This window comes from Condylura cristata, unplaced genomic scaffold (assembly GCF_000260355.1).
Source record: "Condylura cristata isolate star-nosed mole 26May11 unplaced genomic scaffold, ConCri1.0 scaffold00011, whole genome shotgun sequence".
In the NCBI taxonomy this organism is placed as follows: domain Eukaryota; kingdom Metazoa; phylum Chordata; class Mammalia; order Eulipotyphla; family Talpidae; genus Condylura; species Condylura cristata.
Window position 1 is genome coordinate 7,603,828 of NW_004567112.1, and position 23,936 is coordinate 7,627,763.

Genomic DNA, 23,936 nt, shown 5'->3' on the forward strand with positions numbered 1-23,936 from the left:
GGTACCTCCATTGGCCAAAGGGGACAACTGAGGAGAGAGGCGGGTCAGAGTGGGTGAGAGCTGATTCCACCTTATTGCTCGTTAAGTCAGCACATGTATCCCCAATATTGCGGCTGCCGGGAGGGGTGTCTCTGTGTCGGCTGGAGACCTCTGTGGCCCGCTCACTCTGGCGACAGCCACCGGGTCCACTTTTGGGCTCACAGGCAAACTTCTGTCCATCCATCCACCCTCCTCATGTCCTTCCTGTCCATCCATACACCTACGTGGATGTTGAATGCCTTTAACATTCCAGGAGCTACAGAATCCAAGATGAAGTCAGGCATGGTTCTCTTTAGATCGATTGAGTGGAGTCCGTGGAGGAGAAGCCACATGGCCAGAAGTGTCTTAGTAGGGAGCGTGTGTGTGTGTGTGTGTGTGTGTGGGAGGGGTCTTGGGTGAACTCTCTAAATGCAGGGGGGAATGGGACAGGGCTGGTGAAGTTGCTGAGTGTAATTCATGAACATCAGCAGGAAGAACTGGTTTAAAGAGGATTTTCTCGCCCTCTGCATGTGTGTGTGTGTGTGTTTGCGTGTATACACCAGTCTTTAGAAAGAGAATGAGGGCCCTCCCTGGCGGCTCAGCAGGTTAAAGCGCAGCACTGCAAGCAATCTGCAGCCTCTTCAGTGTGAGTCCGATCCTGGGCCCCAGAGGTGACCCACATGGCCCAGCAGACCTCTCCTGTCTCCCCGCTGCTCCCCTCAGCAGTGTACTTCGTCAATCTGCCTCCCGTTCTGCTCCCCGCTCTGTCTCTGGTGAGTCCTCTCACCGCCCCTGCACTTCTGGCCTGTACCCCAGTTCTGTGTGCGCCATCTCTAGGGAAACCCAGGTGTCTGAGTTCTCTGCCACCGGCATCTCATCTCCTAAAGTCCAGGATGGGAGTGGGGGTGGCTGGGAGATGCTTGGTGTCCTGATGGGTCTGGTGCGACCCCATCCCCCCACGTCTTCTGGGTCTTTGCTTGGTGTTTTGGCTTCCACCACTGTAAATGCTCATTTCCATAATTATTGTTTAGCATTTAGAGAGCAGCTATTTTATGTGCAGTGTTTTTTGTAGCCAGGAGGGTCTCCCAGTTCATGCCAATAAAATTTCCATTTACTCTGGACATCAACCACGCTGATTAAAAAAAAAACCCATAAATTATTTACTGAAATGGAAGTTCAGCTTACGGTAATAATGCATTAGTTCAGCTAGCCATAAAGCCTGTTATAGGGTAATAAAATTTCTTTATTTTCCATCCTAAAAGATATTTGCCGGTAACCTACATATGACCTTGGGCTGATCAATTTTCAACGATGTCACTGCAGGCAGGGCATAGAAGGAACCAGAAAAAGGGAATGCTTTTTTCAAATAGCCCAGGTTTAGACAATTGTCAGCTAATAGTTGTTACCTCACAGCCAGCAGGGGAAAAGAAATGAAAATAGGTATTGCATTTCATATGTTGGAAGGAGCGGACCTTAAAAATCCCTTTGAAATCAAGCTTTTACTTGATAAGATACATAAATCTGAAAGCTAGCAAGAACCTATTTGGGAATGTAGGGATTCCCCATTGCTGGGGCCATTTGTCATTTGTCATGAGCCTGGAGCCTTGTAGAATTAAGTTGCGGTGGTTCTGTCTTCATCTTTAAAAATGTTGTATTTATGGACCGAGCTCGATTTGATGTATGTCAGAAAGTCTCCGATTCTGCTCTCAGCCATTTGCTGACTAATGTCTCCCGCAGAGAATAACAACAAGCAAGTTCATGAATTATGGCTTTGACATTCTCTTATCAAGACTATTTTTTATTTTAAGAGAGTCGGCTTTGATTAAAGCCATTAGAACCAAGAGCAAATAAAACTGTGTCTGGATTTTACATGCCTTGCATTTCATAGCAGGAATCTGATGAAGTCTACATTTTAATTCTTACTTTAGTGAGGCTAGTGTTAAGGACAAACCTTAAAAAATAAACTACTTCCTCCATGGTTTATCCTTATCTACTTTTTCTCAAGAATAGTTGCACTTCTTGACATATCTTGACTGCTGCAAAAATTATTTTAAAAGTCACCTTGTTGAAATATGTGTTGGGAGGTGGGTTAAGAGTGAACCTAGAACCAAAGAAAACAAAAGCAGAGATAAATAGAGACCTCCTGCGGGGGTGGGTGGAGTGGGTGGGGCAGGAGCAGGGATTGGAAGGAGGGAAGAAGAGACTGCGGTGATGGGGGGTGATGGGGCGCAGGCGAATTGGGGAGGAAATAGTGTGGGTCTACATCTGGGGGTGGGGGAGAGAACATTGTATTAAAATCAAGAAAATAAAATCACAATGGAACACAAAAAGCCATATTCTCAAAAAAAAAAAAATAGTGAACCTAGAGATACCAACCCCAACTTATTTTCTATCCACTAATAAGAAATATCCAAGACAGGGTGACACATTATCTAAGATCCACAATGAAGGTGACCTGACGATGATTCTCTGTCCCTTTAAGAGAAAGCTTCAGGGCCTCGCCCTCCTCAGCTAGCCTGCCGTGTGGCTGGTGGCTTGCATTCTTGAAATGGCCCGTGTTTTTCCACGTGAAATCCTCAAATCCTACTGTCACTGTGCTTCACCTTAGCTCTTGAAACGGAAGCTGCTTTGTCTTTATTTCATCTAGCTGGAACCCTGGAGCAGGTAATTCTTCCAACTCCCAGACCCTTTGGCTCTGCCTTTGACCACACTTCCCGGCAAAGCCTTGTTTTTTGAGCTCTTTTATCTGTCTGCCTTCCCTACCTCCACAGATGGGTCTTGATTTTCTTTTCATCCACTTTCTTTTTCTCTTCCAAGCCTGCACTCTGGAAATCTCTATACACATGGGACTTTCCGCTTTGCCTTTCTCTTCTGTTCCCGGCCCGCACAAGTCTCCCTGTGCGTGTGGAACTGGAATCTCACGTAGGAGGGAGCCGACTCCTGGCAGCTGCTGTGTCGGCTTTACAGAGCAGCAGAAACAGCAACACAATTAATGACAGTATTTCTTACTGTGGATAATGGCCTTTGTATTAACTGGCAGCCAGGACGTTTGGCTGTACCTCGTGCACCAGACATTCTCTGCATTAACTCTCTCCATCGTCTGTCAGCTTAGATCTGTCAAGTACCCACTGACCAGTGGATGAGACTGCATTGACCGAATTGTGTTTCTCCTAAATCACTTACCTCTTGGACGAGAGCACTCAAGCTCGGTTGGGACTACTGGCTTGGGATCCAGTAAGCTTTCCATTGTCTTTTTCCCATGACATTTGGAACTTCACTTTGACTTCTGAAGCAGTGAACTAAGGAAATACTAGCTTAAGAACAAACTTGCCGTTACAGACTTTGTATATTCCTGTGCTGGGCTGATGCACATTAAGCTGTGAATGATCTTTGATTTGGGGTACACGGAGCTATAGATATGGGGTGCAAGATAGCTGCATTTAAATTTCGAGTGGGTAGAGAAAGTTCTAAGTTCAGCTGCCTGTGGGCTTGGCTGAGTGAGTGGTCAGCAAGTCACATGATTCCTTTGGTCCTGTGCCAGCACACTGTAGGGGGGTGGGGAGGAGGCCCTTGTTCTCTTGGGTCCTGGAGTCTTTGGGGACCCCGAGGTCTGTGTTCAAAGTGAGACTGAACACAGACTATTTTGCAAGTCAGTGGGACAACCCAGGGTGTGCTTTGAGCAGGCTGAGTGATGGGATAATTAGAACCAAGTGGACAGCGGGGTGGATGGTTTGTCTGCAGATAATAGCTTGTTTGCTAATTGCCAACACCAGATTTTCTGGGCAATTAGACATTTGGTTTGTTCCAAGACCTTCTGTGCAAACGTGGACACATGGCCGCAGGCCTTCAAGGTAGCAGGTGGACAGAGGGTGCCTCCCCGAGCAGAATGGCCTCTCCTGTTGGCTGCCCAAGGGACCTCTCACCAATAGCTGGGAGAACCCTCTAACTGAGTCCCCTAGTGGAGAGGCTGGCTTTCTCCTGCTGCCCTTGTGCTGGGGAATTAGCAAAGGAGGTGCTAATTCTCCACTCTCTTTTGAAGAGCCCTGAGCCATGGATCTAATAGGAATCAGAAATCACACCCGTTCCCAGATGAACATGTTGATTTTTTAATTAAAAATTTTTTAGGGCTCTCTCTGATGGCACAGCGGGTTAAAGCACCACATTATGAAGCTCTCCAAAGCCACTGCAGGACGAGTTCCATTCCCGAGTTCCATCCCCAGCCAGGGAGCTGACCCACATGGCACAGCAGACCTCTCTACAGCTCCCCTCAGCAGTATACTTTGTCGATCTGCCTGTCCTGCTCCCCACTCTGTCCCTGGTGAATCCTCTCACCCCCCACAACTCTGGCCTGTACCCCAGTTCTTGTATGCATAAATAAATCTTAAAAAAATTTTATTGTAGCAAAGTATCTAAATATAAAATCTGTCACTATAACTATTTTTAAGCACAAAACTCAATGGCATTCAGTACACTTACAGTATTGTGCGACCATCACCACTGTTTCCAAAAGAGAAACTCTATCCCATTAACCAATACTTCCCCATTCTGCTCTCTACCCAGTCCAATAACCTCTAATCTGATTTCTTTCTTGCTAGATGCATAGATCACAATGACTGTACCATATGTGTTTGGTGGAGTGCACGATATATAAGTACATATGTGTGTGTCCTAAGTTCTTCACATGCTTGCCAACACTTCTCATTTGCATTTTCTAAATTAGAGTCAGCCTTGTGGAGGCCTTGCGAGATAATATTTCACTGTGGTTTGGCTTTGCATTTCTCTAATAACTAATAATGTGAAGTGTCTTTTTCTATCTTTTAAAAAAGATTTTTATTTATTTATGCATACAAGAACTGGGGTACAGGCCAGAGGTGCGGGGGGGATCAGAGGATTCACCAGAGACAGAGTGGGGAGCAGAACATGCAGATCGACGAAGTACACTGCTGAGGGGAGCAGCGGGCGGGTCAGGAGAGGCCTGCCGCACCCTGTGGATCTCCTCCCTGGCCGGGGATTGAACTCCTGCTGCAGTGGCTACGGACAGCCTCATAGTGCTGCACTTTAACCTGTTGCACCACCAGGGAGGGCCCGAAGTGTCTTTTCATGTGCTTGTTGACCATTCTGTATCTTCTTCCAGGGAAGGTTTATTTGCTTACTTATCAGTACATCCTGCTTCTGTCCCCTTCTCCCAGAGGTAGAAAACAAGCCTTACCAGGAACAGAGACCATTAGCAGAGTGGGGAGGCAGCTGTGTAGGCTGGAGACTGCGAGTCCATCTTTCCTGAGACATTTCAGCCCCTTGGCCCTTCTGGACCCATGGTAGTGATGCCGTTTGAGTTCTCACCCTAGGGGAAAAGCTTTTGGGGTTCCCGGGGAGGCAGACAGGCCTTTCTCAGACACGGTATACTCTCTGCTGTTCTCTTAACAAATTATCCATTTCTTCCTGCCAGGTACTGCTGTGTGCAGAGTGGAGCAGTGTTTGCTTAGCCTCCAGGGCAGTGGTATCTATCTGCAGCCGTTCTGGTCTGGCCATTGGCCCTAGTGGGATCCTGTAGATTTTGCTCTGCTAACCCTGCCTGCCCTGGGTAGTGGGCAGGAGAGCAGCAGGGCACTTTTAACACTGACCATGGACAGTGTCACTTCTTGGGTGCTCGTTCCTGAGCAAGATCCACGGGCCCTGCAAAGTTGCAGAATCAGCGTCTGTGTGTGTGTGATGATCCCAGAGCAGGACAGACAACAGCAGACCCTCCATCTGCGGGGCCCACGCAGGCTCGTCTACCTGTCTGCCCTGGGTTTTCTTTTTGAATGTCAGAAACACTCAGTATCACTGAAAAGGGATGTGTTTGCCATCATCTATCTGGTGGAGCCTGCTGCCAGCGGGAAGGAGAAAGTGATGTATTGATTAAACCAGAAAGTTCTTTCTGGAAGTTGCAGTCATGTCTTTTATTCTAGGGTAGGGGTGGTGAGCTTTGGGGGAGTGCTACATCTCTTTGGGACTCTGCAGGAGGTAGATGGTCTTCCACAAAATGCACACCTACGCTTGTTGGCACCTCATGGTTCTGCAAGTTGCTGTTGTTCAAGATAGCACAAGGGTTAAAGCCAGTTCTGCAGAAGCATGAGCAGGACTGTGGCTTTTGGGGCGTGGGCAGTGTCTGCCAAGAGGTTTGGTGAGAGGCCTGGTGTCACTGCTAGTAAACGAACACTTCATTCTATCAAGGTATACAATACAACTCCTAGGGGTGCTGAGCCGGACACCCCACCTGCATATGTGGGCTGCAGCCTTTGCCACCGCTTTCATCTCTGCAGGAGCACTGTCTCCTCCTGCTTAAGCTCCCAGGCGCCTCTGCTAAAGGCCTGTACTTTGTTTTTCCTTTCAGAAACGGCCCCCACATCTGCATATTCATCTCCAGCCCGGAGTCTGGGGGACACAGGAATAACACCTCTCTCCCCTTCCCATATTGCGGTAAGGAATGCGTGCTTATGTGCTGACCACCTTTGTGTTCTGGATCTGCTCTCTGTGCAGCTCGAAGCCCCTCACCTTCATTCCTGGGGGGATTATATTGCCCTGTTACAAGCTCTTGAGCCTTGCCAAGCAGCTCTCCTTCACTCCCCTCTATCATCCCCCCTTCCCGGCCGCCCCCCCCCCCCAATGCTGAGCTCGAAAGGGGTTTCTTCCATGGAGTGGCTGGTACTTTGGAGTCAGTGGCTTGGGTGGGTAGGAAGAGCAGGTGTGGCGGAGTGGGGGTGGGGGCGCAGTAAGCAGGTGGGGGAGTCAGCCCTTTAAAGATTCAGAGCTTGGAGACAGCGAGGCCCCATCTGGCTGTGGATCCGTGAAACATGGTGTTGTCAACGGCAGTAACTGCTGTGCCCCAAATCTGGGGTCACAGCACTCCTGCAGCGGCTGGAGAGAGGGCTGAGGTGGGTGTGCTGGCAGTGAGAGGTCCGGGGATTGGGGTCTGACCCCACCCATTCCCCATGACAAGAGAATATTGTGCGCAGCCATTGAAAGGGGTGCACTGTAGCCAGCCCAGGAAAAGGACCCGGGGAGAGGCGGCTTTGCCGGTGGTGAGCTGCTCAGATCTGCAAGCAGGACCCCCAGAGACGAACTTGGAGCCAGGCTTTGGGTGCTGCATGCCCCACTTTGAGAGAATTGCTCCGTTTGACACTGCAGGTACTGCGCCTGGGAGTAGCAGCCCAGGAGGCCAGGCCCTCCCCAGGTCCCCAGAGTTCCCTGCCAGACCTTCAGGGATGACCTTGGGGGGCTGACGGGAGTCTAGCCAGGTGGGCTCTCACGCCTGCTCTGCCAAAGCTGCAGTCTATTGATTTTATCAATTTTAATTCTGCGAGTATTCAAAAGCTACAGCGCTTTCGAAAAGGAGGGCGGAGGCCCATCGGCACCACCCCCATGTCCAGCCTCCTGGCTGAGGACACTAGCGTGAGTCTGCACGTTTGCTCCAGATGTTGAGTCCGTGGATACCTGACCACACTCGACATGTATTCTCTGAACTGGGGGTTAGCGGCCAGAAGCCACACGGAAGGTGCCCTGGGGACCCCAGGGCTGCGGCCCCAGGTGTCGAGTTTGGATGCAGGCCTCTGAGGCAGAGTCCGCCTCCTCCTGCTTCCCAGCTTTATTGCAATGGAATTGACATCGCGACACCCCAGTGTCTAGGTTGAAGGTGTCTGATGTGGTGATCTGGCACTTTGCTGAGTGAATAAGGCTGGGAGAGCAAGACAAATTCTTGCATGCACGATCTCCTCACGCGAATCGACCCCACCAGCTGGGGCACCCCCATGGGTGCGGGGATGGTGAGCCGAGAGAGAGCTGGACCCTCCCTCCCGCACAGCTTGTCCCTTCTTCCCCGTTTGCTTTACAGTAGCTTTGATGAGGGCCTGATAAAAGAAAAACATGACTATTTTTCTTTAAACATTTTGAAAAAGAAATGCAGGAAAATTCTGAAAAGAGGTTTTGGAACCTGGAATGGCCTGGCCCACTGGCTTGCAGCCGGGTCTGACAGGGTCCTGTGTGATCGAGGCAGGACCGGCAGGACCCGGCACACGAGTGGGGGTGGTCACCAGAGGCCTGTGCAGGGACTGAGGGCAGGGGGGGTCGCTGGCAGCCTTGTGTCGCCGGGCGCCCAGCCGTGAGTGAGCTGGTGGGTGGAGGGAAGCTGCAGGTGGGAGCCACAGCCGGTCAGCCTGGCCCTGCACCCGCACACCTCCATTGTCCCCGAAGCTCACGGCAGACTTGAACTTCTGCTTGCTGGCTGGGCAGGGTGGCACCAGCTGTGTGAAAGCCAAATCGGGCCACTCTGCCCCACACCCTGTCCCTGGCTATGTCTGCAGAACGATGCCGACCCCAGCGTCTCAGAACAGCAGGTGTTTCTGGTGGTGGTGGCCATCGACTTCGGGACCACGTCCAGTGGCTACGCGTACAGCTTCACCAAGGAGCCAGAGTGCATCCACGTGATGAGGTGAGGAGGCTGCGGGTAGGGAGTGCAGGCCGGCACCCCCCGGACCAGGGGAGGGAGGCCTGGATCCTGCCCCCGCTCAGCCACACTCACGGGCCAGGTTGGGCAAGCCACACTCCCCAGGGCCCCAGTTCTGGCCTGAGAGATTAACTCCAGGGTTGTCGGTCTGAGGCAGGGCCTGGGCAGTGTGCTTGAGTCCTGCCTGCCGCTTGAGTGACAGGCGTCAGGCCAGGTGGCATGCAGGTGCCAGTGCTGCATCACCGCACCACCTTAGTGTCTCGCTGAGCCCCGCAAACCTCGTTCGCAGCCTCCCCATCTGCGAAGTGGGGCTACGCCAGCAGCTTCTCACAGGTGCGTGTGCGGTGAGATGAGATTTCCTACCAAGCCGGAAGGAGCGAGTTCTCTCTGGCGAAGCGAGGTCGTGGGAGGGCAGCATTAGGAAGCATGGCGTGCCAGGGCTAAGAAAAGCCTGGCGCCTTCTCAGGGCTGCCCCGGGTCTCCAGGGACATGCCGTCTCCGCAGCCACCTTGCGCACAGCAGCTGCACGCCTCCTCTCACCCCGTCCACACCTCATCCACTGCCCGCTGCACTCCGGCTAGCCTGGCACTGCGTCAGCACCCCCAGATGCCCTTGGCCTTCCTGCAGGTCTGCAGCCCCCAAAGCTTTGGGAGCCAGGGCCTGATCCCCCTGGTTCTCCAAAGCCCTGACTCTGAAGATGCCCCTGAGTCAGCCTTGCACTGAGTTGTCGCTCCCAGGCGAAGCGGTTTGTTAGGGCTTGTTTCACACATGAGTGCTCCCCACCCAACCGTGGGTCAGGCCCTGCATTTCCTCTTGAAATCTAAGTCCTGCGAGGTGACAGAGACCTGGGGATACCGGCCCCTGATGCCTCCAGCGGAGCCTGATGGCAGCGTGGCCCTCCGCCCCTCCCCCACCAGGTTCTGCCTCTGCTGGCTGGGCCTGGGGAAGCCGGCGGAGAAGGACACGCTATTAAACACGAGAATCAGGGTGTGCAGATTCTACATAGGTTGTTTTAAAAAATAGTGTTTCCAAGGAGTCGTCAAACAATGGAACACAAAAACCAACCAGAAAATAACTTTGAACTTGGCAGAATTGAGGGTCTCGCAATGCGATGGCTATTGTGAGATGACTCCATGGTGAGAGTCTGCAGGGGTTCTACCTGTTCTACCTGGATTTGACGTCTGTCGGGACGTGTCACACCGAGGACACACGCTGACAAAGCTACCCGCAAGAAGGTTTGGTTCTTTGGATTTCAATAGAGACGAAGGGATAGAAACCAGAAGGAAAAAACTCAGGGGTTCTGCTAACACTGGAAGGTCAGTGTCAGCAGTAATGGGGAGTCCTTGTGTGGCGTGCACCCCTGGCCGGGCTCATCCTGTCGCTCTGCGGGGTCCCCACGGGGCTCTGGCTCCCGCCGAGAAGCCTGAATCCTGCAGCTTGTCTGGAAACCAGCCAGGGAGGTGCAGGCCCCTCTGTGCGGGGGCCAGCAGGGTGGCGTTGGCTCCCATCTGGGTGCTCGGCCCACGGAGCTTAATGAGGTGCTGGGAGCAGGTGTGAGCACAGCCCCCCGAGATGCACCAGAAGGACAGGGTCTTCCCCACCTGCGGCCACTCACCTGGCCAGTGGCAGGGTGGAGGGTGTCAGGGCCCGGGGGAGAGAGCACCCCGACCCCTCAGGAGCCCTGGCGTCTCCGCTGCGGCCCCCAAAGAGGGAGAAGCGTCCAGTCACCCCACCCCGCCGCCCACCCCCGCTCTCTTCCGGCCTCCTCCTTTCGATCTGAGAGGTGGAGGAAGCTTCCCTGGGGCCCAGGCTACCCACCCTCCTTTCTTGCTGCTCGCATGAGCTCCAGGTTGCAATCCCCTCACACCCTCCACAGTGACCGTCTCAACCCCCTGCGCTGCGGCTGTCACCCATATGGAGGAGCCCGTGCTGACCCCTGCCTCGCTGCTTGGCCCTTTCCTGTTTCTTTTTGGCTGAAATGGGGCCTCTAGCCGCTACTCAACCAGCTGCACCGGGGTGCACCTGCAGCGGCCGCCATAAGCTGCACCCACTTCTCTCAGGCGTGCGTGCAGACACTAAGTGCTCAGACAGGGGACCCCACTAATGTCCTGTCATCTCTGCCTTCCTCGGTGGCAGGCGATGGGAAGGGGGCGACCCCGGGGTGTCCAACCAGAAGACCCCCACCACCATCTTGCTGACTCCCGAGAGGAAGTTCCACAGCTTCGGGTATGCCGCCAGGGACTTCTACCACGACCTGGACCCCACCGAGGCCAAGCAGTGGCTGTACCTGGAGAAGTTCAAGATGAAGCTGCACACTACTGGGGTGAGTGTGCCCTGCCTGGCCCCAGGTCCTCGCTGTTGAGAGACAACGACCCTCTAGCCTTGGGGCGTCTTTCCAACCCAGGGCGGCCTCGGGTTCCTCCCATGCGGGAGCCAGGTCCATTTATCTGGACTTTAGAAGGCAGCTGGAACCCTTCGTGGGATGCCCGGTGCTCTCAGATGCCTGTACGGGCAGGAAATAGCACATTGGACAACTTGCTTGCCTTGGAGCTGACCCATCAGAGTGGACACTGGCCAGAGACTGGACATTGGGCCTTGGGGCCCCTGCCGTGCTAGGAGCTCTCCCTTCTGTTGCTGGGTTGTTGCGAGATTGGGGGGTCCTGGAGGAGGAACTTGGGGACTGGAGAACAACCAGGGGCCCAGAGCAGTATCTGTTGTAAACTAGCCAGCGTGGAAATAACAGCCAGTGACGAGGGGCCCGTGAACCTCTGTGTTGGAAGAGGGGCGCAGGAAGGCGTAATGATTGGAGCCCAACACCCAGAGCAGCTCTGCTCCCACACTCCCTCATGCTGGGGTCCTGCAAGATGTCTGAGTCCCTGCGGCCCCTCCCCAGGCCTTGTGGGAAAGATTGGGCCGCAGAGTGCAGGTTTTCCAATGGAAGCATTTTACCCCATGACTTTTCTTCGACTCTCGGTACTTAGAGACGGTGTTTAAGACCTCGACCTTCAGGCCAGGCAGCCTGGGCTTAAATCCTTCATCCAAGTCTCTTGACCTCGTTGTACTTTGTTTTCACCTTATCAAAAGTTGGAAACACTGATGGTGCCTCTCACGTGGATGTCGTAACGACTCAAAGAATCCACACAGAACCATGTCTGGTTGACAGTACATCCCGCTGCCCCATCTTCAGTTGCTTCCCTGGGTCTGCTGAGCAGTGTGCAGCAGTTAACACAGGTTACAAGGAAACCCCGCAGCCGGCACCTGCCCGCGAGGCTCTGTGCTCATGCTGGGGTTTTCTCTGTGATGCCCACACGCTTGTGCTAGAAGCGCATCCTCTGTCCCGCCATGGGGTTCAGGCCGAGCAACAGCCCTGTGCAGGTGGAAGCACCCCCAGGGGGGTGGTGGGTGTCCCCATGGGACACCTGGGGTGGGAGGCGTGCGTGTCATATCTGTGCAGGTGGCAGGCAGGAGACTGACATCCTCCGCCAGGCCGGTTTAGCAGCTGATGCCCTCTCACCCTGCAGGCAAAGCCTAATACCAACCCCGGGCCGATCCGGACACCCAGACGCCCCTCTGATACCTTCCCCGGCAGCCATTCTTGTTCATACGAGACTCACACTCTCTGCCCGCACTCTGGGGACCTTGTCATTTTTGAATGGCCTCAGTCCCCCAGCATCTGGGCCCTCATGGACAGCCTCGCCCAAGGACCAGAGCTCACTGAGCAGCTGTGGAAGCTTCTGGCAGAGAAAGGGAGGCAGTAATGTTCGGCTCCCTGAGATCTGGCCCAGGACTGTGCAAGCCTTGAAATAGGAGTTTTCTATTCTGGGGACTTGGCTGGCAGCTCAGTGGGGAAATGAGAGTGTCATGTCTGTTTAGGATCATGCAGCCGGAATGATTTAGAACTCCATTAGGGGGGCTCCCAAGGGGGCCAGTTCTGTCCGCTTGTGGAAATCGCTTGTAGTTCTTATTGGCAATGGCCCTGACTGCTTTCCCTCTCTTCCTGAGCTCTGACGCTGAGAGAGAGAGAGAGAAGAGGGAGGAGGGAGAAGTGGGTTTAGGGGCTGCAGGAACAGCCACGGCCTCCTTCTCCTATGGGACAGAGGTGGGAACCCTCGGGGGGGTTCCCATTCCCTCAAACACTGGGAAACCCACAGCGGTCTCATGTGTTCCCAGATCTCTAAGCCGCAGCTCCCGGGGCAGAGTCTGGTCTTCTTACTCTGTCCTTTCCCTTCCCCACAGGACCTGACCATGGACACAGACTTAACAGCGGCAAATGGCAAGAAGGTCAAGGCCTTGGAAATCTTTGCTTACGCCCTGCAGTACTTCAAGGAGCAGGCGCTGAAGGTAGGATGAGTACCAGTGCCCGCTGGTTGGAGGGGCTCGGCATGCCAGCTAGGGCGGCAAGGACAGCCTGAGGGCAGTGTAGAGGTTGACTTTGCGAATGCAGGAGGCACCCTTCTGCTGCTGGTGGGAATGGAAAACAGTGCAAACACGGCAGTCCCACTCCTAGGTGGGAACCGAAGAGAAATGAAAAGAAACATTCACACAAAAGCTGGTACTTAGTGTATAGCAGCTCTGTTCAGCTAACAGCTAAAACACGGAGACATCCTGACTGCCCACAGTGGATGAATGGGTAACTCGATGGGAATATTAGTCACTCATGAAAAAGACCAAAGCTCTGAAACGTGCTGCGGCCTGGAGAGTCAGGAGGACACGATCAGCACACGAAGCCTGTCACAGAAGGCCACACGTGTGAGGGGGGTCCAGGGTAGACCAACCCGTGAAGCCAGAGGTAGCTGGGCGATTGTCAGGTGGCACTGAGGAGAGACTGCCCCAGGGGGTGGGCTTCTTGTTGGTGATGAAATCAGCCAATGTGATGTTTGCATGACCTGGGAACATATTAAAACCCACTGAACTGTCTACTGTAACATAGTAGGCAAATTGTATCCATGAAATAACAAAAAAGAAAGGAGACAGCTTAGCAGCTCTGGGATCTGGGTGAGGTGCTGACTCCCTCCGGCACCCACTTTCCTAGTCTGAAGAGGCAGGCAGGCGCCTCCTGGGTGGTTTTACCTTAAGGGAATGTTATAAATGTTGACCTGAAGTACTTCCTTCGGCCGGTGCCTGGCCGGTGTCTGGTAACACTGGCTGCTGCTGCTGCTCTCCCGCTTTGACTGCTCCCTCCACCCCCTCACCATGAGACCATGGAAGAAGCTGACTGTGTGCACCCCCGGCCACCCTTGCAGAGTGTGCACAGTGAGGGCCCAGGTGTGGAATCCACTTCATTTCAAAGTGGATTAATCCACTTGGTGTCCCCCACCCCGGGCGCAGTGATGCGTGGGTATAAGTCAGATGATTAAAGAGCTTTAGCCAGAAAGAACTGGGAACCCCAGAAACGTGGTAATGTGATCACTAGAAGAAATCTGGTGAGTTCTAGAAATACGGTAAATAGAATGGAAATAGACTAGAATTCCAGAAATAGGGTTAGAGAGAGATGGGAAAGTGGGAGCATGTTACCACTTTCATCCATTTACATGTATTTCCTTTAGAGTACTTTGAGGTGCCAGGTTTACACACAGTTCTGGCACCGTAGGAGTAAACTCAGACTGGGGGTAGCCGCTGTCGTGAGGGGTCGCTGGGTGTGGATGAAGGCAGAGACTGCCTGCAGCAGGGAGGGCTCCCTGTAGGAGGTGGCAGGGGCCCTCCCAGGCAGCAACGGGAAGAGGGGGTATTTCAAGTTGGCTGTTCAATGGCACAAGAACAGTTCTAGGAGAAAGAAAAGACAGCAGATGGCCACGGGGAGCACGGAGTTCGGAGTGGGAACGGGTGAGGCTTGGGGGATGGACAGAAACAGCCAGCTGTGAGTTCGAAACCTCAGATGCCAAGGGGAGGGGCTTCTTGGGTAACAGGAATTCATCAAGGGATTCAGGGAGATGCCACACGCAGAGTAGAGCAGGGTCAGGGTCAGAGTTAGGGTCCTGAGGTTTAGGGTAAAGGTTAGGGTCCTGAGGTTTAGGGTCAGGGTTAGGGGCAGGGTCAGGGTCTGGGTCTGGGTCTGGGTGAGGGTCAGGGTCAGGGTCAGGGTCAGGGTCAGGGTCAGGGTCCGGGTCCTGAGGGCCACAATTGGTGGAAGAGGCATGTGGGTGAGAGCTGTGCAGTGGCCCGGATCTGAGCAGGTTTGTCTGGAGGCTGAGGCTGAGGCTGAGAGGGAGTGTGCCACTTGGGAAGCGTGAAAGCCAGGAAGAAAGGGATGGGAAGAAGCCAACGGGGGGAGGGGCCGAGGAGGGGACTTCCCACCGGAAAGAAGGGAAAGTGTAAGTACTGGGAGGCAGGAAGGAGAGGCTTCAGGGCTGAGTTTGCTTTTAGGGAGGCAGTGACCTGGCAAACAGAGTTTAATTAGGCTGCTGGGGCCTGGAGGAGGGCGAGAGGTGGACCCATGTCCAGCTGAAGAGGAAAAGGGTTCGTGAAACTGCATGAAAATCAGACACCTGCCAGGATAAACCCAGCCTGTCTGCTTTCTGACACATGCCCCCAGCGTGTGCAGGGTGGACTGCAGATGTGGGGGTGCATGTGGCTCTGGAAGGGGAGCTGGGGAGAGAAGGAGTGAGCATCTCTGGGGTTTGCTCGGACCTTCTGTGTTCTCATCCAGTCTTGCCGGGGACGCTGCAGGGTGTTTTATTCCCCCATGGAGTCCAAGCAGTATTCCAGAGACATATTTAGCCAACATGGATCCGGTAGAAGCCTCCCATAGTCCCACCCTCCCCACTTAGGAGCATAGCCTTGCTGACGTGATGTGACCTCTGCCAGAGTGAAGGGCAGGATGACTCATAGCTTCCCCTCCTGCCAGGAGGTCCTCTCGGATGCTGGGCTGGCATCCAGGTAGAGGACAGAGATCACCAGCGCCCTCTGCTCCCACCAGGGGCTAAGCATTACTGTGGGTCAGGCCTGGTCCTGGATGTGACTGTGGGCCAGGCCTGGTTCTGGATGAGGCTGCGTCCTATGATTTCATCAAGACCTCGCTCTTTAGAGTCAGGCCGGGCTTGGGCTGTGCCGCTTTTTAGCCGAGTAGCTTCCAAAGAGACACTGAACAGGTCAAGCCTTAGTTTTCCCAGCCACGCAGGCCAAAGCCCTAACAGGCTTCTCAAGTGGGTTCTTGGAGCTGATACATGTGCCAAATCAGTAAGGTTCACGCAGAGCATGGCCTCGGGAACAGGCCTCTTAGAAAACCATCACTCCTGCCAACAACATCAGGAGCTAGGTGTTAGTGCTGTACAGGTGAGGAAGCAGTCTGAGAGGTGGCCACTTGCCCGAAGCACAGCAGGTGGCCAGAGGCCCTGGTCTACCTGCCTCCCGCCTGCAGGCCCACGCAGGCAGTGGGAGCAGCTGGGAGCCCCTGCTTGGCGAATGCGCAGGAATCAGCCTCCTGTTGCCCCAAGCTGTAAGTTCTGGACGCTGCGGCACAGTCTGGGGAGCTCATAGCCAGGGAGCCTGGAGGGCAGGGAAACCCCAGGGGGCCTGCAGTGCCCTTGACCTGTTTCCTCTCCCTCGACTTCAGGAGCTGAGCGACCAGGCGGGTTCGGAGTTCGAGAACGCTGACGTCAGATGGGTGATCACGGTGCCCGCCATCTGGAAACAGCCGGCCAAGCAGTTCATGAGGCAGGCCGCCTACCAGGTGAGCGCAGGCCCAGGGGCCCATGCTGGCTGTCACCCTCTAGTTCCCCAGCCCCCACAGGCCTTCTGGAGTGCAGCCAGGGGGCTCCCATAGGCAGGCGTCTGGAAGGGGCCTTCCTGTTCTGTTTCCTCCTGAGGGAGAAACGGGTTGAAGGGGCCAGGGAAGTCCTGCTTGGGCTTTCTCGATGGTTCAGTCCATTTCCTTCTCCCCCTGGAGGTCTCTGGCTGCGATTTCTGAGACTTTTTTTCTGAGTGAAAGGCAGTGAGATCTTCCTCAAGAAAAAGATGTGAGTCAGGCGGGACCAAAGGGTGGACGGTGTCTTGGGCGGTCAGTTTGCTGTGGGCTGGAGCCGCACAGGCAGCCGCAAGATGAACGGCTGGGTCTTGCGTCCACGCACAGTCACATGTCACCGCCCGAGGGGCGGGGGCTGCCGACCCTCCAGGAGGCAGGTGCCAGCGTGAAGGCTGTGGTGGAGTTTAGGCAGGCGCTGGTCAGCAAGGCTCCCCTGCCCATGACCAGCCATCCCGGGCCCCACGCGTACCTGCCGCACACACCCTCATGGCCCCAGCTCTCCCCGTTGGCCAACAGTGTTCTGAGGGGCTTCCATGAGGGGCACCTGTGTGGTGAGAACAGCCTTTCATGCTGACCTGCCGTTTGAGCCCCAGGACAGAGTTGCCAGGTCACACTGGGTTCACGGACGTCCCCCCAGTGCTGGCCCCACTCTCCGTGCTGAGCTTGGGAAGGTCGTGGGGGTGGCGCTGCCCCCTGGCTCAAGCCCACAGCTTGCCCACTTCCAGGGGCAGACTCTGACCTTGAGCTGATCTGTGTGAACCTTCCCTTCCCAAACCCCCACTGAGTCGAGCCTGAGGCCCTGATACAGTCAGATGCGGGTGCAGAGTGGGGAGCCCTGATGTCTGTGTGCAGTTCCTGGGCCTCCCTCCATGCAGGTAGAGTCCATGAGCGCTGCCTCCTCTCCCTCGCCCTCTCTTTCTCCCTTCCTCCTCTCCCCTCCCCAGACATCTCCTCTGTTCAGCGTGAGAATCTGGCTCCCTCCATGTAGCTGCCAAAAATAGACTTGTTTTTATACGGATGATGGGAGAGGGTGGAGGTTCCAGAGAGGCAATTTCTTCAGAAAAGGAAGGCTCACAAAGGCAGGTTGGCTGTCTCAGGCCCCCGGGCCTGCTGCTCGGAGTGTGGCCTGCGGGCAGCGGTGCCCGGACGGCGGCAGGGAAGGCGGCCGGCAGCGCTGGGTGTTCCCAGGAAGGACCTTCTGGGTTCAGAGCTTTGGCTCATTTTCCAACCCCAGGAAATTGTGACCCGGAAAAGGGTCAGTTCTTATTTTTAGCCCAAAAGAGAACAGTGGCAGCTGGGCCGGGGCCTGCCTCTGAGCAGGTGGGGGGAGAGGCCCCTCACATCGGGTGGGGCACCCCGGAGGGCACCAGGCAGGGGCGTGGTGTCCGCGGGGGTTGGAGGGAGCAAGTGACACCCCGAAGGGCTGCGGTTCCCACGAGGGCCACGTCCCCAGCACGAGTGGGTGGAGTTCGCTTTCTGAAGACCCCAGACACAGTGTAGGCGAGATTAGTCTCTTCTTGCTGGGTAACTCTTGTCTTATTCTGTGATTGGCAGCTACTCTTTGGCCCTTTGTAATTCTGATCCTTTCTTCTTTTTAAAGATTTATTTATTTATGCATACAGGATTGGGGTACAGGCCAGACGTATGGGGAGGAGGGGTGAGAGGATTCACCCGAGACAGAGTGGGGAGCAGAACAGGTCCACTGAACTACACCACTGAGGGGAGCAGCGGGCGGGTCAGGAGAGGTCTGCTGCGCCCTGTGGGTCACCTCCCCTGCTGGGGATAGAACTGGTGCCCAAGCGCCTGCGGACACTTTGTAGTCCTGCACATTAACCCCTTGCGCCACCAGGGAGGGCCCCTGATTTGATCCTTGTGTGCCTTTTACATCGCTGACAGGACTGAAAGGTGGTGGGGCCATTTTGTGCTTCACGTCTTGGCTCATGAAACAAGCCAGTCCCAGGTCTCTGTGCACCAGGGGTTTATGTCCAGGGGCCAAGATGGGCCAGTTCTCAAGTGGCTGGAAGCTGAGCGATGAGTCCACTGAAAGCCTTGGCACCTCTGGCAGACGCCAGAGAGGGCACATTGGGACACCACTGTTTGCCGACTTCTCTTCGGCCTGTTCTCCTGGCCTCGGGAGAGTCACCAGGGAAAAAATGGAAATGAAGTTTGCTACTATGTGACCAGAATTAGCATCTCTCCAACTCTCCCTCCTCCCCCTCTTTACTGCACAGAGTAAGGAAGATGAATGCCTCGGATGGTTGATTTTATGTGTCAGCTTGACGGGGCCAAGGCAACCCAGAAATCTGGTCAGACATTCTGGGTGTTTCTAGGAAGGTGACTTTAGTTGAGATTAACATTTACATCAGTTAAATGAGTGGGTGGATGGGCCATCCCTGAGGGGGGTGGGCCGTGTCCAATCAGTTGAAGAACAGAGACGCGCCTCCCCAGACTCAGAGGGAATGCCTCCTGTCCGACTGCCTTCAAACCGGGGCAGCCTTTCACCCTGCTTCTGGGCTTTCACGGAAACACAGGTTCTTTCTGGGCCTTAAGCCTGCCAGCCTGAAGAAGGGAATGATAGCTCAGCTCTCCTGGCTCTCCTGGGTCTCAGGCTTTAGGGCTCAGGTACCTTCAGCTGTAGACCTTGGAACTTAGCCTCAGAACGGTGTGCACCAACTGCTTATAAAGAAAGTCTCTTCGTCTGCAGGCCTACCTCCCGCTGGCTCTGTCTCACTGGACACCCCTGGATTGGGCCAGCCAGCTTCAGGGGCCCGAGGGTACTCACTTGGCCACAGCTGTGTGCCCGTCACTTTTTGTTTCCTTCAACGAGGCAGGTGTTCATTTCCTTCTGCACGGTGGAAATTGTCCACTGATCCTTCCACCCAAAGTGTTGTCCATTTGCCTGACAGATGGACAGGCAGAAGAGTCAGAGGAAGAGGAGGGAGAGGTACTCGCTCAGGGAGGCTAGAAGATGCCTCATGTGCCAATGGGGAAGGAGGCCCAGGTCCACAGCCCCACAGAAGCTGGGCTTCAGGCTCCCACTGACTGGTAGTGGGGGTGGGCGTGGGGGACGGCCTGGATGCAGGGTGGGGGAGGGGCAGTGCAGCATCCCCACAGGGTGGCTGGGTCTGGGGTCCCTCACTCAGGGGTCTGGGATTCATGATCAAGCTTACACCGACACTTCATCTGCAAAACCCAAAAAGTCCTCTTACATTAAAGTACATGTTGAGCAAGTAGGTCAAGCCTCCTCCACCAGAGTGCACAGCTTCTGGCCACCTGGACACCCTCTAAGGGTGTTCAGAGGGCTGCAGGGAAATCAGTGGATCCCTCTTCCAGGGCTTCAGAAAAGACTCAAAAGGGGAGCTCACCCCTGGATCCTGGAGGGCATCCGCTCTATTTCCAGATGCTCTTTGTCTAAAATGTGTCACTCTGGTAGGTTCCAGAGCCCTGCGCAGTAGAAACTCTGTCCCCAGTACGGTGACCTCATCTAACATGACATTGTCACTGGCATGTGCCCGCCCTTCCCAGCAAACTGCAGTGAAAGGTGATCAAACAGGAAACAGGACTCGCGGCCACCTGTGACGCCAGCCGGGGTGGCCGTGGCCCTTGTCGCTGGAGCACGGCCAGCGGCGCTCAGCTGGTCTGGCTGTGTTCCTAGGCCATGGACACTGTGCTGGGGGGTTTTCCCGAAGCACAGCAGAGCCGGGGAGCCGAGACGCCCATGTGTCCCCAGCCTTCCTGGGGGGAGGTTTTCTCGCCCACCTGCCCCTCCCAGTGGGGCTTGTGACCACAGGGGAGCACCCTAGGAGAACGAGAGAGCTCCTGCTGGCCAGACCCCAGAGTCGGCTGGGGCGGTACATGCCTATTCACATCCTGTGTCTGTAGACACGTCAGAGCCGGGAAATGGCCAGTAGAGGCTGTGGACAGATGGTCGGTTTGTTTCTTCAGCATCTCCGCTGCATGCTACCGCTGCCCTGAGAGAAACACCATCTTGCCCGCAACCAGACCCGTCTGCTTGCATCTGGGGCTGGAAGCAGAACCTGCAGAGTGCTGGCCGGGGAGCTCTCTGCAGACCCGCAGCGGGAGATGCCAGCCGGCGGCTGAACTAGCAATGCCAGAGGGAGCCAGAGGGTGCCCTCACCCAGCAGAGATCCCCAGTCTCCCGCTGGCTGCCAGGCCCCTGGCTTCTGCTGGGAAGAGAGCGGGCTCACGCTGGAGCGAGGCCTCTCTCCGGCGCTGGTCCCTTCCGCCCAGAGACCAGCAGCTGTGTCCTGGCCCTCTGGCTCTGCTGTGCCCACTCCTTTCTGTGCCCACCGTGGCTCTGGAGCCCTCCTGCGGTTGAATCTGTCCAGAGACAACTTCCTCCTTTCTCACCCCGAGCTCCTACAGGGGCCTCCTTGGGAGTTTGCTGCAGGGGACGTGGCCTCTCTCCAGCTGAGGACAGTGAAGGGGGCAGCTTCGAGCACCAGCTCAGGGCTACTCTGCCAGATAATGCGGGCACCCCCACCCCAATATAGGGTCCGCTTCACCTCTGCTGCCTGTCTGTGCTAGAGAACCCCCTGTGGAAAAGGGTCCAGGCTTTGGCTGAGAAGGGAGCCCAGCAGGGATGGCCCCCATATGGGATGGCCCTTGCTGTTGGGGGAAGGCTGGGCTCTGGGTCGGTGGCTGTCCATGGGGCTCGTCTCCTTGGTTTGTCAGTCACACACGGGCACCTCAGCCGCCCAGAGCTGAGCTGTCTGGGTTTGGCTTCTGCACAGACAGTTCACAGCCAAACGCCTGCTGGGACCGCGGGGCGGCTGGGCAGGGCAGGGCGCTGGATCTGCTGCTTCCCCCTCTGTGTGGAGAAGCCTCTGGCGTGATGAGTCAAAACCACGCAGGTGGTCATCCTCTGACAGGAGACACAGCCACCCACACGGGGTCACAGGTCCCCCAGCAGCCAGGCACCCACAGAGGGAGGTGAACCCCATGGGGTGATTTTTTAAAAAGATTTATGTATTTGTGCATACAGAACTGGGGTACAGGCCAGAGGTGCAGGGGCGGTGAGAGGCTTCACCAGAGACAGAGTGGGGAGCAGAGCAGGCAGGTCCATGAAGTCCACTGCTGAGGGAGCAGCGGGCGGGTCAGGAGAGGTCTGCCGCGCCCTGTGGCCACCTCCAGAGGGGGAGTCAAACTGGTGCTGCGGTGGCTTCAGCATCTCAGTGCTGTGCCCCACCCCGCTGCGCCAGCAGGGAGGACCCACCAGGGGACGATTCTCACTGAAGTTTGTTTCAGTGTCACACAGAGGACGCAGGGTCAGAAGAGGGACAACCTCAGTCCCCAGACCCGGGGCGTCAGGAGCAGGCTGGGGAGCAACGAGCTGGGGAGCAACGAGCCGGGGAGGGGCAGTGCCTGCCGGGTCATGGGGGCCGGAGGGGCAGGCCGGGAGCGACGCCCGCCCCTGACGAGGGGGTGACGTGGAGGTCACTGACTCAGCCCAGCTCAAGGGGTGACCTTGAAGGGGCCCGGGGAAAGCAGAGCAAGGGGCTAGCGGCGCCACCTGGCCAGGTCCGCCCTGGTGTGAGAGGGGCGAGCCCCGTGACCGGCCCAGACAGCGCCTCGTGAGGCCAGAGCTATTGTTCTCATCACAGCCTCCTGTCCCCAGCCAGGCCCAGGCCTGGTTGGCCTCTCAGTGGACCTGACGGCAGCCACGCGCCCTGAAGCCACGGAGCCTCCAGCGAGGGCCAACCTCCTCCAAGTCCGCTCTGCATCCGGCTCTGAGAGGCTTAGGCTGTAGGCCCAGCGGGCGGCTCGCTTTCCCCCGTCCTCACGGCTGGGTGGGAGCTGGGCCTGGACAGGCCACGGCATGGGGGAGCCAGGCCACCTATTTTGAGTTTCTCCTAACTGGGGCCAAGGCCAGGCTAGAGGCTGCTTTCCCCGAGGGCCTCACGCTTGGGTCTGCAGCCCACGGAACGGGCCATTCTTTGGGTCGGCAGTGCCATGACTAGAATGTGCTTGAAGCCACAGAGCAGGAGCACAGGGGTGCTCCTGTTACAGGGGTGAAGGTTGCAGGTGAGATCACTTCTGGCTGAACCCCCCTCTGGCCCCCCGCCCCAGTGAGGCTCTAGGAGGCGCTTTCCCCAGGCGAGCCCCGCCCAGCAGAGGCTGAGTGGCATCTGAGGGCTGGCCACGGCACTTCCGTAGCCAGCAAAGCAAGCACCGAGCGTGGGGGTTGCTGCCCCGGCTCAGACTGCAGGCATGTTGAAACAGACCACCTGCCTCCTGCTAGGCTTGCTGGTTCAAGGTTTGGGGGCCTTGGCCTGCTTTCTGCTCCCCAGTTTGGGCCAAGCAAGCCCCTAGAGCAAGACCTCCCATGACCCAGAGTGCTTATGTGTTTCACTTGGCATAGGGGTGTTTGGGTGCCTGCCTTGGGGCCCAGCCTCCGATCACCCCTGACTTCAAGTTCCGCAGAGCCCTGTGGAAGGAATTTCCCTGGGAGTCAGCATAAGGCATCGGGTCCTCTGCGTGGGCCTGCCCAGGGGCCCGGTCCAGCCTCCACTTCTGTCTTGCAGGCAGGCCTGGCCTCCCCCGAGAACTCGGAGCAGCTCATCATTGCCCTGGAGCCCGAGGCCGCCTCCATCTACTGCCGGAAGCTGCGCCTGCACCAGATGATCGAGCTGAGCAGCAAGGCGGCGGTCAATGGGTACAGCTCCAGTGACACAGTAGGAGCCGGGTTTGCACAGGGTACCTCCGGCTCTCTCTCCCCCTCCCTGCTCGCCCCGCTCCCACCTGCATGTGTCTCTGCCTCGGATTAGCGAAAGGCGCTGGGTGCTGCAATGCCATCCTCCCAGAGAGGAAGCTTGAGCCCCCGTGGGCCCTGCCCCAGTGCCCAGCCCCTGCCAGGAACCCCGCGCACCCAGCCGTGGTTCTCTGGTTCTTCAACCACCCAAGTGCCGTAGGAGGGGGCTGCTTCTCTCCAGGAACCTGAGGAAGCAGGGCTGGGCTGCCCGAGAGCTGCTGTTGACTTTGCCTTTTACTAGGCTCTTCATCCTTCTTGTCTATTAACTGCTTCTTAATCTAATCCCACTTGCCTGTTATTAATTCCTCCATTAAGACTGTTGATTTATTGTTGACTCACTCACGGGGGCCGCTTTGTGTGTGATGAGCTCATGATGTGTCTTTGCTGTGAAGCGAGCGAGAGTGTCAGCCCCAGATGAACAGGGCTGTATTTTCCTGACCCCTGGCTGCTCACTTAGCCCCGGGGAGGAGCCCAGAGAGACCCCGGCACGTGTTTTAGGAACTTTTCCCTTTTAACACTTACCTGGATGCAAGTTGGCCACAGTCTTGGCCCAGGACTGTTCCCCTGAGATGTACCACTCCGCCGGTCAAACTGGGGCCGTTGGCTTTGCACACACCCTGGCTCAGGGTCAAGGTCACAAGGAACGACCAAGGGTGCTGGCCAGGAGCGCTGTGGGGGAGCAGGTTTGCCTCCATTTGGGGCAGAAACTCACCTGTCCCCTGTGCCCTGCCTCATGCTGCCCCAGGAGGCCCAGGCCCAGGAGCAGAGGGCTGAGCCCAGTGTTGTGTCCTGCAGCCTCCCTGGTCCTGGGGGTGGGGCTGTCTGCTCTCCCCAGGCGCTGGGGCTGCCCCCGCCCCTTGCAGGCACATTCCACTGGCGCAGCGGCTCCCCCAGGCTTCTGGTCCTCCTCCCAGGGAGACTGC

The 23,936-nt window shown here is 56.2% G+C and overlaps 1 protein-coding gene across 5 annotated transcripts in view; it reads left to right on the plus strand.

Moving 5' to 3' along the window:
* Window positions 1-23,936, plus strand: part of HSPA12A (heat shock 70kDa protein 12A) — a 122,153-nt gene that overhangs the window by 87,860 nt on the left and 10,357 nt on the right. For 4 of the 5 annotated variants that reach the window (XM_012723512.1, XM_012723510.1, XM_012723511.1 and 1 more), the window contains 6 exons: window positions 6,392-6,477; window positions 8,358-8,485; window positions 10,637-10,823; window positions 12,737-12,841; window positions 16,053-16,169; window positions 22,787-22,958. In XM_012723512.1, the coding sequence (XP_012578966.1) occupies window positions 6,392-6,477; window positions 8,358-8,485; window positions 10,637-10,823; window positions 12,737-12,841; window positions 16,053-16,169; window positions 22,787-22,958 (795 nt within the window). Of the gene's footprint in view, window positions 1-2,660; window positions 2,683-6,391; window positions 6,478-8,357; window positions 8,486-10,636; window positions 10,824-12,736; window positions 12,842-16,052; window positions 16,170-22,786; window positions 22,959-23,936 lie in introns of those variants that run through there. The other variant, XM_004680407.2, reaches the window with a different exon arrangement.